The sequence below is a fragment of the Carassius gibelio genome, chromosome A18 (assembly GCF_023724105.1).
Source record: "Carassius gibelio isolate Cgi1373 ecotype wild population from Czech Republic chromosome A18, carGib1.2-hapl.c, whole genome shotgun sequence".
NCBI classification, from domain to species: domain Eukaryota; kingdom Metazoa; phylum Chordata; class Actinopteri; order Cypriniformes; family Cyprinidae; genus Carassius; species Carassius gibelio.
The window spans coordinates 9,469,108-9,487,639 of record NC_068388.1 but is presented as its reverse complement, the minus strand read 5'-3'; the positions used below and the strand labels follow the sequence as shown (position 1 = coordinate 9,487,639).

Here is an 18,532-nt window from a genome sequence, read left to right as displayed (position 1 = left end):
TCTTCATGTGACTGCTAAGTGGATGAGAGAGGAGAGGGACAGCTGTGATTGACACACATTGGCCACTTCACAGGACCCTCAGACCCTCAGAGCCCCAACCACAGAAGCAGTCTCTTCATTCCAAAGCCTTCTTCGTCCACTAAGGCTGTTCCCTTACCTCCACTTTCACTGCTGCAGTCACTCTGCTAATGAAGCTTTAATGTGGTCCTTGCAGAAGTGGGCAGCGCTCTGATGGAGCTCAAGTGGCAATTTCCTATAAACCCAGTATTTCTCAAAACACTTCAGTTCTCAGCATTTAAAGTTTAAATGGCTGTTTGCATAGGTTATGGATGAATTAAAACAACCCACTTGTGTAATCCAACGATGACGACATTTCATGTTTACAAATGCAACAGAAACGTCTCTTCTAATTTCAGTCTATAATGCTGATGATGTAAACACATGAAGTCATTGTTGCAAAGATGATCTGCTTTCCCACGCAAACTGATTCCCACTGCAAATGATGCACTCTGACCCTCGATGATGGAGCACATCATTGTTGTTCTCCTGAGTCTGTCCTCCATGTTTAGTCTCTATGGCTCTGGTGGGCAGGCGGCCACCTGCCGAGAATCGTAAACCCCTTGCAAAGATTTATCTCCTTACAATGAACATTAGCATAATGTCAGATCATTAAAAGCCAATTATACTGATCTGTGTGTGTGTGTGTACGTGTGGTGAAAAGTGTTGAGAAAGTTTCTTGGAAGGAAAATGTTCATGTTTTTTTCACTGTAGCTTTGCTGTACTGATGTGGTGGTATATCCATGGGCACTCGCTGGATCTTAATCCATGGTGCGGAGAAGAATGCCCCCAAAGACCACCCATCATTTCCAGCGTATTCACACAAGCTTAATGGCTATGAGAAACAATGAATCGTGCACTTGCATGTTGATTGTTGAATTGGTGTAGGAGGTGGAGATGTTTTTCTGGTAAAGAGATATTTCAAATAGATTTCTCATCCCAAAGAGACATTCCATGAAAACCATCAAGTTGCAGGTCATACTGTCCACTGTACACCGTTCACAACACAAGCCACACCCTCTACACAAATTATGTATCATTACAGGATTTAATAATAATATAAATTATTATAATTAATATAATTTTAGAAAATCAAAACAAGGCTTATTTTTAATAAGCATTCAAATTATTTATTAAAAAAATGTATTTATTTGTTTTCGTTTCGTCCACACACCAACTTGAAAGCTAGGGTAGAACCCAGTTCCACAATGACATTCTGGATTCTGAAAAGTAATTTCAGTGCAGGTTGGTTTAGTTTTGAATTGATTGACATGGCAGTTGGATAATTATTTAAATGTGGATAAGGATGTAATGATTTTTTTTTTTTAAAAACTACATAATTAAATATTTCATCCTAATATTCCTAATTCAATTTGTATTCTTCATATGACACCTTACTCTTTATTTTTTTTTATAAATGATTTATAAATATTTTAGAAGTTTTTTTATTGTGCATGCAGTCAGCTTTTCCCATTCCTCTTGTAGTTCTGCTTAGTGAAGGTCCTAGAACATTCCCACAGCTGCAATCGGAAGCAGCAGGCAGTGGATTGAGAGAGATATTTCCACCATGAATTTGCCTGTAGGTATATGCGAAAGTGAAGTGAAGTGAAAGTGAAGTGACATTCAGCCAAGTATGGTGACACATACTCAGAATTTGTGCTCTGCATTTAACCCATCCGAAATACACACGCACACACACGCACGCACACACACACGCACACACACACACACTGTGAGCACACACCCGGAGCAGTGGGCAGCCATTTATGCTGCGGCGCCCAGGGAGCAGTTGGGGGTTCGATAAGTCGTGGTATTGAAGGTGGAGAGAGAGCTGTTCATGCACTACCCCCACCCACAATTCCGTCCAGCCCTTCGATTGGGAGTCCAACCCTCTAACCATTAGGCCACGACTTCCCCTTAAATATACATGCACAAAAATGCTTGCGGTCATGGGAAGGCTTTGCTGTAGCCTTACACGCCATCCATTTATGAACATATTTGCTCTTTCGCACACTGCATAGTTCAATTAAAGTTTATATGCATAGTGATTTTCACAATACATACAGTATTTTTTAAAGAAGCTTGGCAGAAAATGCATGTTTAAATGCTACAGTCGAGTATTGTATTATCAGTCAGAGATGAGTGTTTCAAAGTAATGTCCATATGGCAGTACTAACCTAGTAGTAAGTAAATATAATATTTTCAGTTAAACAGACACAATGAACATGGTAGGACATTACAGCTATAACTACCATCCTTCTCAACATGCCAGTGCATTGTTATTCTGAATAAGTTTAAAAGGAAGCACCAGCATGTTTTGCAGTGATAGCTTGCTATTTCAACTCACTCTTCTGTGCATGCTCTATATAAGGCTTTTGTATGAGATACTTTCTTTTCACACAATATGCAGTATACTGTTGCCAGCACCTGCAGAATGACTTCATGCTCAATAAACTAGCAGCAAACCCGAGGAAAGATATATAACATAACCTCATTTCTGTCCTCCCCCCTTACCAGTTTTCAGCAGGTGCAGATGCCATGGAAACCCGTAATGCATTGGCAGTGTAGGTCAGGAGAGATCTTCATGCTACATTACTCTGTCATTGTCCCTGTCCACACATGAGTTTTAATTGCCTTATTCTGGGTCTTCATTTCTGTTTATTTGCTTTGGCATAATGGTCAAGTGGTTCTAGTAATGGATTCATAACGAGCAGTCTTCTGATTTACAAAACCAACTGAAAATTTCCCAGTATTAGAAGGCATGGCAGTTTGCTTCTTGCTGCTGCATAACAACCAGCATAACAAAAAATGTTTTTGAACCAAATCACCTACCCTGCCTTTAATGAAATATATGGTTCTAAGTTGTAAAATATACACACATCCTGTAAAATTGGAAACACTGTCACAGTATTTTAAGGTGACCCGTTTTTTACCATCAATTTAATTGGATATTTTTTATCAACTATGCAAGTCTGGTGCAATGGGCGGCCATGTTTTTGATGAATGCATTGTGGATTATTGATAATGCATCAAGGCTGTTGTTGAGTTTTCAACACTAGCTGGACGAGGGGGGTAACCGTCCCCACATTGTAGCAACTTCATAATTAAACAAACATTCTGTACGTCAGACTATTGGCGGGCAAACAACCTTCTCCGCATATTGACCTGTGCTTGAACTATATGGTATACTTCCACCCGGTGAAAGAGTCTCACGCTTTTAGAAACTCAGATCAGGATATATGATCATATAAAATAATGATGTTTGTTGGGTTAAATCACTAAATCTATGTATATCATTATCAAAAATCCAGCACTGTCATAGTCATAGTCTGTCCTGTATGTGGATCACTCGCCTACATCTGCCGTGGCTCTCCATCATCGACCCTCTGCCACGGCCCGTGGCACCATCTACTTCATCCTAATTAGAATTAATAATTGAAAATAGGAAATCGATGGGTGCAAATTAAGCTCAGCACGAGTGGGCTTTATTGGGTTGACATTGTCTCAAGAGTAAGCGGTTGTTGGTCACTGCTGATCTCACATTTGTCTCATGCATCTCATATTTATTACGAGTCAATCCTTTCTTGGTAGAACATTGTAAAAGATCCTCTTTTCGTTCTTGTTGGCCTTGTGGCTTAGAGAATAGCTTGTGTTTTTCCCAAGGGAGGAGACGAGAATAGAATTATTAATTTGGTAAATCAACGGCCTGTGTAACAATCTGCTGAGGAGGACACTTCTGACTTTTGTTGAATAAGCTACTGGTTTGCTGCACTAGGTCATGGCTTTTCTAGAATTATTCAGGAGCACAATAATGATCCGACTTGTGCCTGCATGATTCACTTCAAAGATCTCCTCACCCTCCACAAAAGATGCTGCAATTGGATAGTTCTTTGTGAAAAATAGAAGGTGACTTCTCAAGGCTAATATTGATGTGAGTTCATATCCTAGATATATCTTGAACAAATGACCTTGTTGTATCCACAGGGGAATATCTTTTCTAGACAGTGAATAGTCAGTGCTTGATTTGAGATGTCTCTAAACAACCTTCTGTGAATACAAGGTGTTCAAGCAAGAGAAAGAGTTTAGCGGCCACTAGGTTAGGTGATATGTTTTGGGTTTGAAAACATAATTCAAAGTTAACAATGGTTGTAGCAAGAATAACATTTCTTAAAATATAAATGTTACTTTATACATACATTTAAATATTCAATCCAGAACTAAAATTCATGTGGCACAGGACAACATTTATTATAGGTACTTTAATCATTTTCTAATGTTGATTTAATGCTAAGAAATTATATATATATATATATATATATATTAAAACCTTGATAAATGAATTCAAAGAATTGTATTTAGTCAAACAAATAAAAATAAATCGTGTAACATTATAAATGTTTTTACCGTCACTTTTGTTTAATTTGATCAATGTTTTCTTGCTGTTAAAGTAAAGTTAATAATGTAAGAACTGCCCCCCCCCCCAGACATTTTTGTTGTATTGTATAAACCAATGTTATTGTTATTTATTTTTTGTATACATTTTTTTTTTGACAATTCTATGGGCAACCATATATGTGCACTCAGTATTTCCATGTTCAACTGAAGAGCAATCAAAGTCCAAATGTAAATCACTCTCATGGTCTACAAACATTTTGCATCTGAGAAGATTTTGCATGAAGGGTAATGAATCAAAATATGTGTAGTGATCATTCATTGTGTCTGTTGTTGAAAGTAGCTGCTGGAATCTGTTCTTAAGGTGATTCAGGAGGATTTCTTTTTAGTTTTTCTGGCATGCAAACTGATCCCATTGTTTATTTAAATGTCTGCCATCATTCAAGATGGAAAAGTTTACCACCTTTAGTGTCTTTCCTTGATGGCAGCCCTGTCACTGCTAAACCAGAAATTAAATCTGTTAACACACAAGTTTGTTGACAGAATGTTAATTTACTGCAGATACTGTAATACATCAAAACAGTACAGTAAAAGTCTTTATATGTGAACCATAACACAGCATGAGTCATAGCTTGAAAAGATACAACATCAGCACATCCTTATGCTACGAGTCTCCCCTGAGGCTTTGGCTGACAGGTCCCATGGTGTTATTCTCTTCTGGGGAAAAGGAAACATGTAGCAGGGGCTTGTCTGAGATAAATTAGAGTAGGAGGGACGCCCTGGTCCGTCGATTCTGCCTGGCAGATGCAGTGCAAGCGCTCCCCCCTCTGTTATTACAACTCAGCACTATCCACCCCACATGACTATTGGCAGTTCCTTCTGTATCTTTAGAGTAGCATCCATCAGCTCTCCACCCCCTCATGATATATCCCAAATTCCTTAATGTATCCCTAATTCATTCTTTAGCAGTCGGCTCTTTCAGCGCACAAATAAATAACATAGTGATAAGTGTCAGTGGAGCTCTAGACGGCCCAGTGGGCCATTTCACAGTGAGAGTATTGGCAGCTTTTACAACTATACGTTTAACAGCATGTCCAGGAGACATTTATCATCCTAGTGTACAATACAATCGGCACTTTTGTCCAAAAAAGAGCTGTATTTGTAAATGTAAATCAAAGCACTATAGGCAACTACAAGACAAATGTGGGAAATTTAAATGAAGAATGATAGGTAAAGACAAAAGTGTATGTTTGTTTTTAATTTGAGCTGTAAAGTCAATGAAAGTGATGTTCGCCCCTTTTGAACTTCTGCCAGTGGAACTGAGCTTTTGGTTCCATCAGTGGGGCTCATTTGGCAGATGTGGATGAAATATTGCACTAAAATACTTACAGAGTTTGATGCACCATGGTTTAAATGCGTGTCAACACGACTACTGAATCTAGAGCAGGAAACATGCTACCAGAGAAGTCTGATTACTGAACAATTGGTTCTTGAACTATGAACTATGAACCGGTTCTTTTTAGTCAATTAAAAACATGCACTATATGTGCTTGTTTCACAAAACGGCAGCGCAGTCCAATGATCCTTATGAGCCCATTTATTTTCGTGAATCAAAAACATAAAGGACCATTGTGGTCCAAAATCTTGAATGAATTACATGTAAGAGCCAGTTTATTGAAGTGAATCAGAAACATACTGTACAGTGCAAGCTGTTTATTCTAATTCCCAAACAAATGACTTTAAGTGCAAATGAGCTGCATATTCCCGGCCCGTCTTCAGAAGAGGGCGTAGTGTATACATCTCTGCTTTGCACACCTACATCAACACAACAGCCGGTAGAAGCACCATACTTGTAGAGTTTTCATAGAGTTTTCAATTATGGATGAGAAACACACAAAAACACAAATAGCCTACTTCGATAACGTTTGCTATGCACTTTAATAAAATGACACAGGCACACAAATATGATTAAAATGTTAGCTAAGCACAATAACGACATGATTTTGAGGCACATGACCTTCAAAATAAAAATAATCCACTGCGTCCTCAGTGGCTCAGATGCTGGGAGAAAATGAAAATTCTTATGTTCAGTCTTACAACTAAACACTGAACACTGGGATTGCTTACGAAGACATTGTTGATGTTACAAATGCTCGAGCACAGAGAAAATGGAGGGCACCATACAACCAAACCCAACTCGCTGAGGGAAAAAACTATGGTTATGCAAGACTGTCAGTCAGTGGACGTGGACAGGGTCTAAACAATGTGATGGCACATTGCTCAAAGAATCAAAACGGCATGCCTAATGAGACTGATTTAGTTTAATGGGCATTCAAAAATAAGGAGTGGGTGGATTTTTATCATTGTAAGGTGGTTGTGTTCACACACTGCCAACACATTTATCTCTAAACACCATTTCAAAATATTTGCATAGTAGGTGCCCTTTAATACACATAATGAGTTTTTGGTAGCACTTTATTTTACAGTCCTGTTCCTCATGTACATACTATGTACTTATTATAGTAATTACAATAACTATGTAATAACTAGGTACTAACCCTGAACCTACCCCTAAACCTAACCCTACCCCATGTAGTTACTTCGTATTACCAGAACTTTCCTAAAAAAAATACACTGTAAGTACACTATAAGTGCATGTTAGTACACGTACTGTAAAATAAAGTGTAACCGAGTTTTTAATAAATGAATGAGTGAAATATGTTACCAGATTTGCTAATTTAATGTTGTTGTAACTTGTAATGAAGACAATGGATAGCATTTATTGTATCTCAAAAAAGTCTGTTGATAAAAGATCTGTGTGAACAAGAAGTTTAAAAAATCATGTATTATTGAAATTATCTAATTTGGCGATCCTTCTTCTCCCTCCTCCCTAATTAGGACCTTTAATTGTTTCCAATTCTAATCCTAAATCTAATCAGCCAAGGTTTCCGAGTGTATAAATCTTCACTTATTTCTCGCAGGATAGTTTCTTTTATCAGATCACGTTTGGATCTCCTGTTTGCTGTATATTTTTATGGCACTTTGCCCATAAACTTCCATTTACTTTTCCCTTCTTTGAAGCTGCACACTGTTTAACATTCAGTGTAACCTGTGCTCTGAAGGACACACTCACCTGGCACAAAACAGATCTCAATCTAAAAGTCATTGGGTGCCAAGTCGGACTCGAGTCACTTGGCACACGGTGCTGTGACATTGCTCAGTAATTAAGACTCTGTCATGTAGACACAAACTCCCATACTGTATTCATCATGGCATAGCAGAGATGAACCCAGACACAAGAGTTCAGCTGCCAAGATTTGGGATCTTCATTTATCTGCAGATTTAATTGTCTGGATGCACTTCCTCCAGTCATTAACCACAAAAGCTAAAACTTGGGTGTAAGGGGTTGACTGGAGTCTTCCTCTCCACTGCTGGACCTTTAATTAAAGGACTGGAATGAATGGGCTGGAGTGGGAGCAAGAACATAGTAATTGGCCCTGGAGGCATTGTGTGCTGTGATAGAGACAGTGTAATCACACATTTGTACACTGCTTCCTATTACACTATCTGATTCAGAAACCCTTGGCCCTGTTAAAACATCTACTGTAGATGGCTGCTGTCCATCTATTGGATGATAAAAGGACAAATGGAAGATTGGCAAAAGATTGATATATTCATTTAAAACTAGTCACAAAGTGGTATATGCAAAAAGTCATACTAGACCTACGCATGTTCTTTTATTGAAAAATCTGATAGTGATTTGTTTTTCAGAATGTTCTGTAAAGAATGTGTTTAGAAGTACACAAAAATATTAAATAGGTTTTATCTTTCTGTAAATACATTCATATTTGTTATAAAATATATTTTTGGGGCATTTTGACTTTAAAAATGTCATGTTGAGGACAGAAAGGGAATGCTAGAAGAGGAGAAATGCAAAGTTTTTAAATGTTTATTAAATTTACCCCTTTTTTAATGGATTTTACTCTGATTTTGCCATTAAAATATTGCCTTACATGCTGACTTGGCATAAAATCAAGTAATAAAATAAACAAAATAGTTTAAATACTTTAAAATATTAGATTTTATTATTATAAAATTTATATGGAGATATCTCGGACAGATATCGCCCCCCTCCCGGAAGGCGTATACCTAACACCGGGGAGGGGAAGGTGGGCACCCTGGAGGCTGGTGGAGAACAGGAACAGGGTGGAGACAAGGAGAGCCTCCAGGGCAGATCATGGAGCTCTGGGAGCCATGAAGGAGCAAGGCCGTTCATCTTGCCATGGTGGAGCTGGAGACTCAGGAGGCCACGGCAGATCAACAACAACAACAACAATTGGGGAAAATCTATGAATCCTGGGGGGGAGGGGGTCACTCAGGAGGAGCGGGCTCTGGTGGACACTCTGGAGGAGCAGGGCTGGCTAACACAGGGTGCTCATGAGACGAAGGAGGGCTGGACAGAACCAGCGGAGGGGAAGGAGACTCAAGAGATGAAGGAGGCTCTGGAAAGTGTCCTAGAGTGGATTCTGGGGCGAGGATGGGTGCCGAGAACCCTGGGGGTAGAGTCTTGTCCATTATTGCCAAGAGACACGCTGGAACGGACTCTAAAGTGAGCTCTCAGGACTGGAGCTGACACAGGGCTTAACTGGGGATCAGGAGTCCATCCTGGGCTTAATTTGGGAATGGCTGGCGGGCGAGCTGGTTCTGGATCGGGACTGGACACTCTCCAGACACTGGAGGATTTCTTCCCTTCAGCTCAAAACTATGGTGACTGGGAGGTCCACGGAGTGAAAGCAGTTGGCCTGATCCTGAACAACAAGTTGAGCATTGCATCGTCAAGCCCCGTCCACACGGTGAGCCCACAGAACTCTCGCACAAACTCCACTAGTTACTGGGAGATCTCAGCAGGCCAGATCGGCGATGCGTGCAGCGATTTCCTTTAATCTGTTGCGGTCCGATCTTCTGTTACGGAATGAGACTCACACAGAGGTTTAGAAAAACACAAGTGTAGTTAGTTAACAGTAAGTGAAGCAAATGGTACTGGCAGATGAGTATTCAAGTCAATATATCAGTCTTTAAGGAAGGTGAGGGCAGTAATAACATAGTGGGTATTCATGAGATTGTGGAAGGGAGACAGAAGACTGCACACACCTCAGACAATGAACCAACTGGGAATCCACGGGGCTGATGAATAGGACAGACACAGGAAAACACAATGGCGAAAACACAGGAGGTAAGTTCAGTAGTAAGGAAAGCCTTTCAATGAATCTCACAGATAGCACAGAGAGAGAGTACACTGGACCCTGGAGTGGTGTAAGGTGTGTGCTTCTGAACAGGAGTTGGAAGTGAATAATGATCCGTGACAGGTGCATGTGATCAGATCTCAGGTGCAGTTGCTCTATGATTGGGAGGTAATTTATCCTGATCCGTGTTACTGTTTTTGAAAATTAAGTATAGATTTGTTTTTAATCTTTTACTTTTTTACTGATTTCAACCTGACTTTTGTCACAATTGTTTTTCAATGAAAATCACCTTAGATTTTGATTTGGCATAAAACAAATGATAAAATAAAAATATTTTTATTTTTATTTTAAATTGATTTTATTATTTAATTTTTTTAGGTAATATTTTAAAGGCAATATTTGCCTTTCATTTGACAGTTTGAGAAGAAATAGGCAGTGATAGAAGAGGAGAGATATGACATGCAGTTGCGCAATATGTAGGTGCACTACCCTGAAGGCTATGACTCCGACACAAAACATATATTTAATAAAAACAGACAGCGTAAGCAGGGCTTCTATGTTCCACTGGCCTGAGATATTTTGTCTTTATAGAAAATTCAACAGTTTAAACTCTGGAATTCTCCCTAATTATCCTTTTATGATGTTCATGTTTATTTAGCTGTGCACACATCTCTAGGCAGAACGTAGCACCAAAATACATACAGTATTTTTCTTGTCAGCCTTAATAATTTTTACATCAGGCCTGCAGCTTAAAGGATTTCACTTGTTTTGTAATAAGGCTTGCCATGCTTATGAGAGAACTTCAAGTAGCTGCATTAGGGATTGGATTTTCACAGGATTGTGTTTGCCTGCCCCGCACTGAGACTTTCTCAACTATTTGATCAAATCAGGCTGTTACATTTTTCTGCTAATCAAAGTACAGTACACAAACGCACGCTCACTACTCAGTACTGATGCCTCAAGGTGCAAGTTTGTTGTGCAGAGGAGCATCGGTTGTCTTCCCAAACGCACCCTTTGATCAGCTGTTTGTTCAGTGCTGAGCGCTTTTATTAGGGGTTGCGTTGCAGGTCGGCCGTTTGGTGTACTTTCCATTGAATCTCTGCCCACACTGCCCACTATATCCATTGCCCCAACGGGCCCCTCATCCACTCTTCCTTCATCTCTTCTCCAATTAGACACATCCTTATGGAAGCTTTCCTTTAGATACTTTAAGCACATAGAAATAGGAATAAGACTGTGTGTTTTACAGCCTTGCCCGTGGCACCAAATGATCTCTGACTCTTTAATCACAGCTAAATGCTGTCAGAGGGCCTGCAGTGAGAGACTGTCTGCGGTGAATCTGAAACGAAACGCAGAAGGGACGGGCTGAGATAATGGGCTTTAGGAGGAAATGTGCTGAGGCGTCTTGCTGTGGGGGGAAAAGAGGCTTTGAGTCTTCAATGGCAACATTTTGTGCTGCTTCTGACCACCAGAGAAAAAGACTTCTGCAAATTAAGCCCTGTCTAGATTTCCACTTTATTTTTCCTCCTCCACAATGATTCAGAATGGCTGCAGATGAAGAGGCCGGCGGACTCGAAGCCAACGGCGAGTGGATTTGCCGTGCTGAATGGGAGAGAAACGGTTTGCGTCCCAGTGTGAGGCTTCTTTGAGAGTGAAGTGCTCATTTTGGGGCTGATGGGGAGATGACGAGATCCGGGGGCCAGTGAAGTGAGGCAAACGGTGCATGTGTTGTGTTTTTCTGCTCTTTTTCTCTCATCAGCGTGGGGAGAGCAGAGAGATGTGTGATGAGTGCTGATTGACTGCGAGTGGAGCAGACGATGAGCGGCTCATCCATCTTCGCTGACCTCCCGCAGGTTTCCTGCCTTTAATGTGCCGTGGTCATTTGTGTGGTGTGAGAGCTCAACCGACAGGAGAACTCATCCGCAGCAGATTTACTCAAATCAATAACGTGCCTCCTGCCCTCCTTGAGCTACTTAACGCGGCCTACGTCGCACCTCCTGGGAAAGACTCGATCCAGCATCAGGATGTTCCTTGACCCCCCTCTATGCCAAGCTGTCTTCATCCAAGTGCTGATCGTCCACCTTGTGTTTGTCTGGTGTCTAGCAGCATGCAGTCTAAATTAGGGCTTTATCCACTTTCAAAAAAGCCTTCTGAGCTTACTCGAGCATCTGGCACTTTAGTGGTTAAATAGTTTCTGTGGTTGTTTAAATCATACAGTAACTTTAACATGTGTTGTATGTCGCTTTGGATGAATCTTAATGACAAACTGATGAAATACATGTACATTCAAAAGCATGGGATCTTTAAGAATTTGAAATAATGTTGTTGAAAAAAGTCATTTATGCTCACTAAGACTGCATTCATTTGATTAAAAATTATATAAAAAATATTATGATTATTAATATTAAAAGTTGTTTTCTATTTAAAATTTTAATTTATTCATTTGATGGCAAAGCTGAATTTTTTGCAGCAGCCATTATTCCATGCTTAGTCACATGATCCTTCAGAAATCATTATAATATGACGATTTTGTGATCAAGAAACATGATATTTGAATTATTACAATATTAAATATGATTTTGTTTCCTTTGACGAAAAGAACAGTTACATATTTAGTAATATTTTAAACGTCTTGATTGTAGTTTTGATGAATGTATTGCATCCTTGCTGAATAAAAGCATTCTTTTTTACTGACTCCAAACATTTGAGCAGTAGTGTACAGAATATCAGAAATGATGCAGAAATATCCACTAAGTTTGCATGAGTTATGAGGTGAGGGAAACCACAAGTGCTCTTAGAATCAAATCAAATATCCCTTGATGCATGCTATAAAATGCAAGCATGTTAACAAATGTAAAAGAAAAAATTTACAAAATGTCTGTCTATGGTGGTTATGGGACTATTTATGCAAGCTAATACCAGGTAAACACAAGAATGACTGTCAGACTTTTATAGCATCTTTGGACCACTTTAGTTGCATTTGCAAGATTAGCTCCTTGCAGTTTCACCCATTTTATTGACAGCATTTGTTTTCAGCATGGTATTAACCTGTGGATAATTTAAAGAGAATATATGAGAGGTTGTAAATAATCTATGCTTCAGCTAATCCCCACTCACTGTGGGATTCACTTGTATTGACTAAACACTGTACAAACTTGTATATGTCAGCATATGTTCTGTCATAAAATTCTATGACTTCACAAATCGTGTGTCTTGGCAATTTCTGGATACCAGGACACCGTTCTACAACCTTTTGCTTGCAGTGTAATACAACCGAGTCATACTAATATGCAAGAGTTTTTGTCCTCAGCTCTGAATAGAATTTGGCATTTTATTTGGCTGGTGTAGAAAAGCATCCTTTCTTCTTCTCTGTGTATCAGGTTGTGAAAGTGGCCACTGGGGACCCCACTGCAGCAACCGCTGTCAGTGCAAGAATGGGGCCCTGTGTAACCCTATCACAGGAGCCTGTGTCTGCACAGACGGCTACCAAGGATGGCGCTGTGAAGATCAATGTGAGCCAGGCTACTATGGCAAGGGCTGCCAGCTGCAATGTCAGTGCCTCAACGGGGCCACCTGCCACCACGAGACGGGGGAATGCATATGTGCACCAGGATACATGGGCCCCATGTGAGTACCAGAGATGAAACTGGTTTGCAATATAGAGATATATTAATATGTCTTTGCTGAAATATATTCTTTATATAGAGGAGAAAGTGAAAAGGGTAGGTTTATTTTTGAAAGACAATTTCTGTATAGGCACACGCGTCTTGACTACAAAAAAGCTACTCAACCTTTCCACCACCTTTGCAAAGGAGCCACATACACCTTTTGTGACCTTCTGTGTTGTCACAATGAGAACCTGTCATGAAATAGTAAAAAAAAAATTCAGTTAAATTAAAAAAGTAATGTTTTGTGCTTGATGAAATATAGGAAAATTCGTTCAAAAGTTTGGGGTCAATATGATTTTAGTTCTTTGAATATTAAAAAAACTAAACTTTTATTTTGCCAGGATGCATTAAATCAGTGCATTAAATCCAAAAAGAACATAAAGACATTTATAACGTTAGAAAATATTTAAAATATATATTAAAAATAATAAAAGTTATTGTAAAATTTCACAATAGTACAGTTATTGCTGTATTTTTGATTTAATAAATGTAGCTTTTGTGAACATATTAAGAGACTTCTTTGAAAAACATAAAATGTTATCCAGCCCAAACTTTTGAATGGAGGTGTATCTTTTTTATGGGGAGGGGGGGGGGGGGGGTATTTATATCCTTAAAAAAATCAGTTTTCTTGGGCCAGAAATGTTATTTGAGATTTATTTTAATTATTACATAAAAAACATGAGGGCATGCTTCAATAAATGATGTAAAAAATAACAGCAATCCCTTGCTAGAATGTATGCTACTGTAGTTACTGTAGAATGCCATTTGAACAATGTGTTTGAAAACAAAAAGGGAAATCAGTGTCGCAGATTTTTATCCTAGCCCCAGTCTCCCATTCTAGTCTACATACTATGTATGTACTTACTCTTTGTCTATGTTAGCATAGTGAAACACTCTGAAGTTCTTGTGAGGGTACTTAAAAATATATAGTTGTATTTTTTTTTTAACCATTTGTTCCAAAGTCTTTGAACGTTCTTATGTTTTATGTTGCAATCCTTTGCAATGTCTGCCTGAGTTTCAAGTGTTTGCTCTTGTGGTTTGGCAGCTGTGGAGAGCGATGTCCCTCTGGAAGTCATGGGCCACAGTGTGAGCAGCGCTGCCCCTGTCAGAACGGAGGAACCTGCCATCACATCACTGGAGAATGCTCATGCCCTGCTGGATGGACGGTAAGAAGCTGCACACAGGGGGAGCAAAGTGGAGAAGTGGGGGAAAAATGGGAAGTGACAGAGAGAATAAAGGACAGAAAAGAAACTGAGAGGAATAAAGATGAGGAGACAGGATTGAGGGGCAGAAAGTGAAGGAGAGTTAAAGAGCAAGATACTGAAACGACAGAAGAGGTGAATCATGCTTAAAAGGAAGTAAGGAAGGAAAAGAGAGTTATTAAAAGGAGGAAGAGAGAGTTAAGGAATTGAGGGAAGGTGAAAGAGTTTGAGAGGTAAATGAAGGAAAGGTGGAGGAGAATCTGAATGTAGATACTTACACAGAAACCTAAGTGGGGAAGAAATTACACTGATCTGAGTCTAGCAGAGCAGCTGAAGTTATTTTTTGGAAGCAAATTGTGTGAAGTTTGCTGAGCCTCATTATTACTCCTTTTGCATCATCTCAAATTTGTAAAGAGGACATATCAAAAACACAAATTTCCTTTCTTTTCCGAAAAGAGCTTAATGTGCTACAATGTGTAGACATACTCTAATATCCACAAAGCAATGCTCCAATTTCCGTTCACCGTTTATTAAAACTAAACTGCAAAAATGGGTCACTTAGATATTGTAATAGTATTGACCTCATAACTGTGAGTACTGTACTGTATCATATGAGCTGTATACATATAAGGCCTATCCGGGGATCTTCTTTGTACTGTATGTTCACCTAAAATCATTTATTCCCTCATGTTGTTTCAAACTTTTATTATTACTTTTATTCATTATTCAGTGAAAAATTCCCATTAATTGTCTATGTCTTTTTATATTGCATCTGTTTAACATCACAGGACTGATCACACATAGTGAATTTTAATGTGCCGCAAAGAGAATAAGAGTTAAGGCCAATGCCAATGCCAATGTTCACACCAAGGATGATGACTATAACTATAATGTTTTAAAAATTGTTCTAATTCTGTGAGAATAAGATGTCCACGCCTCAGCTACAACAAAAACCATTGATAGCTAATCAGAATCTACCCTACTTTAAAAAGCTGGAGCATTTGAAGTGGCAAACAACATCACTGAAGCACACTTGTTATAACATAAAGCCAATATAGTTATTGCTATACAGTAGTTGTGAACAGGCCTTTAGAGTGTTCATATGGGTTTAAAATGGGGAGTAAATGATGACAGAATTTTTTTTTTTTTTAAGGGAATTGTTCTATAAATCAGTGAAGCTTTAATGATTGTGAATGACTTTCATTTGATTTTCAAATATTCTCTGCCCTCTTTCTGGACAGGGGTCTGTGTGTGCCCAGCCATGCCCATTCGGCAAATATGGGATCAATTGCAGCAAGGAATGCTCGTGCCGCAATGGAGGACTGTGTGACCACATTACAGGACAGTGTCAGTGTATTGCAGGATACAGTGGCCACAGGTATAATAAATACCCAGTTCTGAACTTATTTAGGTTATTGTTCCTCTGTGTCTTTAAAGAACTACCACAAAGGCAGTTTGTTAACAAGCCTGCAAAATTGGTTGCTGAATAATTGATTATGTTTTTTGTTTTTTTTTACTGCTCTGTTTACATTCCTTGTGTCCACTGATCCCACTCCAAGAACCGTACTGCTCTGTTAAGTTTCTGCCCATTAATTACCAGTAATGGAGTTTTATTAGGATCCGATTGAAATTGCTCAGTGCCTATATTTCCCGATGTCTTCTGCAGCAGGTTAGGGTTTATTAGCGCAGTAAAGTGATTGTCTGCAGAATGAAAAAACTTTCAGGACAGACACTTCTTATCCTCTAATATATAATAGAATTGCACTCATTTATTTGGTCTGTGACAGGTGAATTAGCCCAGTAGGAATAATCTCAGATTGCGTTAGTACCCGCTCCTCCCTTCTTCTAAGTTCCTCTCACACCCGTCTCAACTGATACAAACGATGCTGGTGTAATTTCAACATGAAACATACCTAGTCCATTTTATAATTTAATTGAGCTATTTATCTGTCTCTTAATGGCTTCTTTGGACAGTCAAGATTGATGTTCTGCCAGGATTGTATATTGAAGATCTTGTAGAAGTCGTCGTTCTTTAAGCCACTTTGCTATTCAACAGAGAGAATGAGCCTGGCTTTAATTGTATTCACAGTAATTAATGACTGCAGTCTTAGTTTGCTGTCGCCCCAGGTGAAGCCAAGTGGCTGATGAACCTAAGGTACCAAAGAAGATGCCCAGAGCATTGACCCTTGACCCTTAGATTAGAATAACACTGTAGTCTACTAATTCTGCTTGTGTTATTCTGACAGGCTCCTTTTTCTTGCAGAGCTGCTCTGAATAATGAATAATATATACAAAATGTTGCTTTGGGGTTTTCTTCCTTCTGTAAACTGTTTGAAATGTCCCCAGGTGCCAGGAAGAGTGTCCGGTCGGTACATACGGACCACATTGTGCCCTTCACTGTGACTGTCAGAATGGGGCCAAGTGTTACCACATCAACGGAGCGTGTTTGTGTGATACAGGATTCAAAGGGCCTCACTGCCAGGACAGGTTCTGTCCACCAGGCCTCTACGGCCTCATCTGTGACAAATACTGCCCATGTAACGCCACCAACACATTTAGGTAAGACATGCTACCACATGCGAATGCACCCACTAGAATGATAACCTTGGAATTGACAAGAATCAATAGACTAGGGATGCATATTGGTAGCTTAATGTTTACCAGATAGTATTACAGATTTTTTTTTTTTTTTATGATAAGCAAACATTGGATATTTAATTCTGCATGCTCATATGTCATATTTTTACAGTTAGATCATCTTTATTATCATTTAATGCTCAATATAATTTAACAATTTAATATTTAATACTATTAAATGTAATATTCAGCAATCTAAAAATTAATATCCATTTTTCCATGTCATCCATGTTGTATGTAAAAATGTAGTGAACTTTAAATTGATTTGTAGCATTTAAATCAATTGTAGAATTTTTTTATTTAGTTATTTAATTAGTTTATTAGTTTAGTTTAAAGAAAATAGTAAATCATTTTAATGTTGGCCATAATGTGAAAATATTTTTGTGTTAGAATTATGCAGTAATTTAATTACTGCAATATCAGTGCATTTCTACAATGCACTTTATTTCCTTGCAAAGGAATTTATATGTCTAAAACTAGTATAAACCAGTTTTCTAAAACCAGTATATTACTGGATGCATTCAATTACATGATATTCTTATTAATCAAATAAACTGTATATATATTAATATTAGCTGAGAAAAGCCACCAAATTAAGACAATATTATGGCAGACAAATAAATCATGTAATAAACAGTGCAAAAAAAATACTTTACCAGTCAAATTACTGTTTGTTTTGTTTTGTTTCCATATCATTTGTCATTTTCAATGCATTTTGGGTATTTCTTCTGTGCCATTCTTTTCTGTATGTACAACACAAAGGTATGACTCGTGAAGAAATGGTTCAATGTCATTAATTATACTAAATTACAACACCAATTAGGTCATAATTGAATAACTTCTCACTTTGAAGATAACAATTCAGCGAAGTTATTTCAATCAAACAATAAATCTTTGTGGAGTCCCCTATGATTAATCTGAACTTTCAGTCCTACAGTCATCACTTTTCTAGCCAATTCTTCTCGAGTTAACCTCTGGAGCCATGGGTGAGTAAAGAGCTCCATTTGAGTCCATTTGACTTCATTTGACTTGCAAGTAAAAATTTGAACACCTTTCAACAGTAGCATAGCACTTGCTCTTTATCGTGACCTGTGCTTCATTCATTATTTCTTAGCCACATTCCTGGCTAATGCAATGTTAATGCCTGGTGTGGGTAGATTAGGCCCTGAGACACTTGGGCTCATTACTACGAAGGAGAGAAAGGACACCCCATTTATCTGAGTTGAGCTCACAGACACAAGGATGGATGGACTCAAATGGTTTTAGACCTCAGATTTGGCTCCCTCGTTCTGGAAGCCAAAGTATTTCTGTTCTGTTTGTCATATACACAACG

General features: G+C 38.7%; 1 protein-coding gene across 4 annotated transcripts in view; it reads left to right on the top strand.

The window, feature by feature from the left end:
* LOC127934297 (multiple epidermal growth factor-like domains protein 11) overlaps nucleotides 1-18,532 on the top strand; it is a 101,196-nt gene that overhangs the window by 48,562 nt on the left and 34,102 nt on the right. For all 4 annotated transcript variants that reach the window (XM_052531579.1, XM_052531580.1, XM_052531581.1 and 1 more), the window contains 4 exons: nucleotides 13,073-13,319; nucleotides 14,406-14,526; nucleotides 15,804-15,940; nucleotides 16,909-17,121. In XM_052531579.1, coding sequence (XP_052387539.1) covers nucleotides 13,073-13,319; nucleotides 14,406-14,526; nucleotides 15,804-15,940; nucleotides 16,909-17,121 — 718 coding nt within the window. The remainder of the gene's footprint in view (nucleotides 1-13,072; nucleotides 13,320-14,405; nucleotides 14,527-15,803; nucleotides 15,941-16,908; nucleotides 17,122-18,532) is intronic.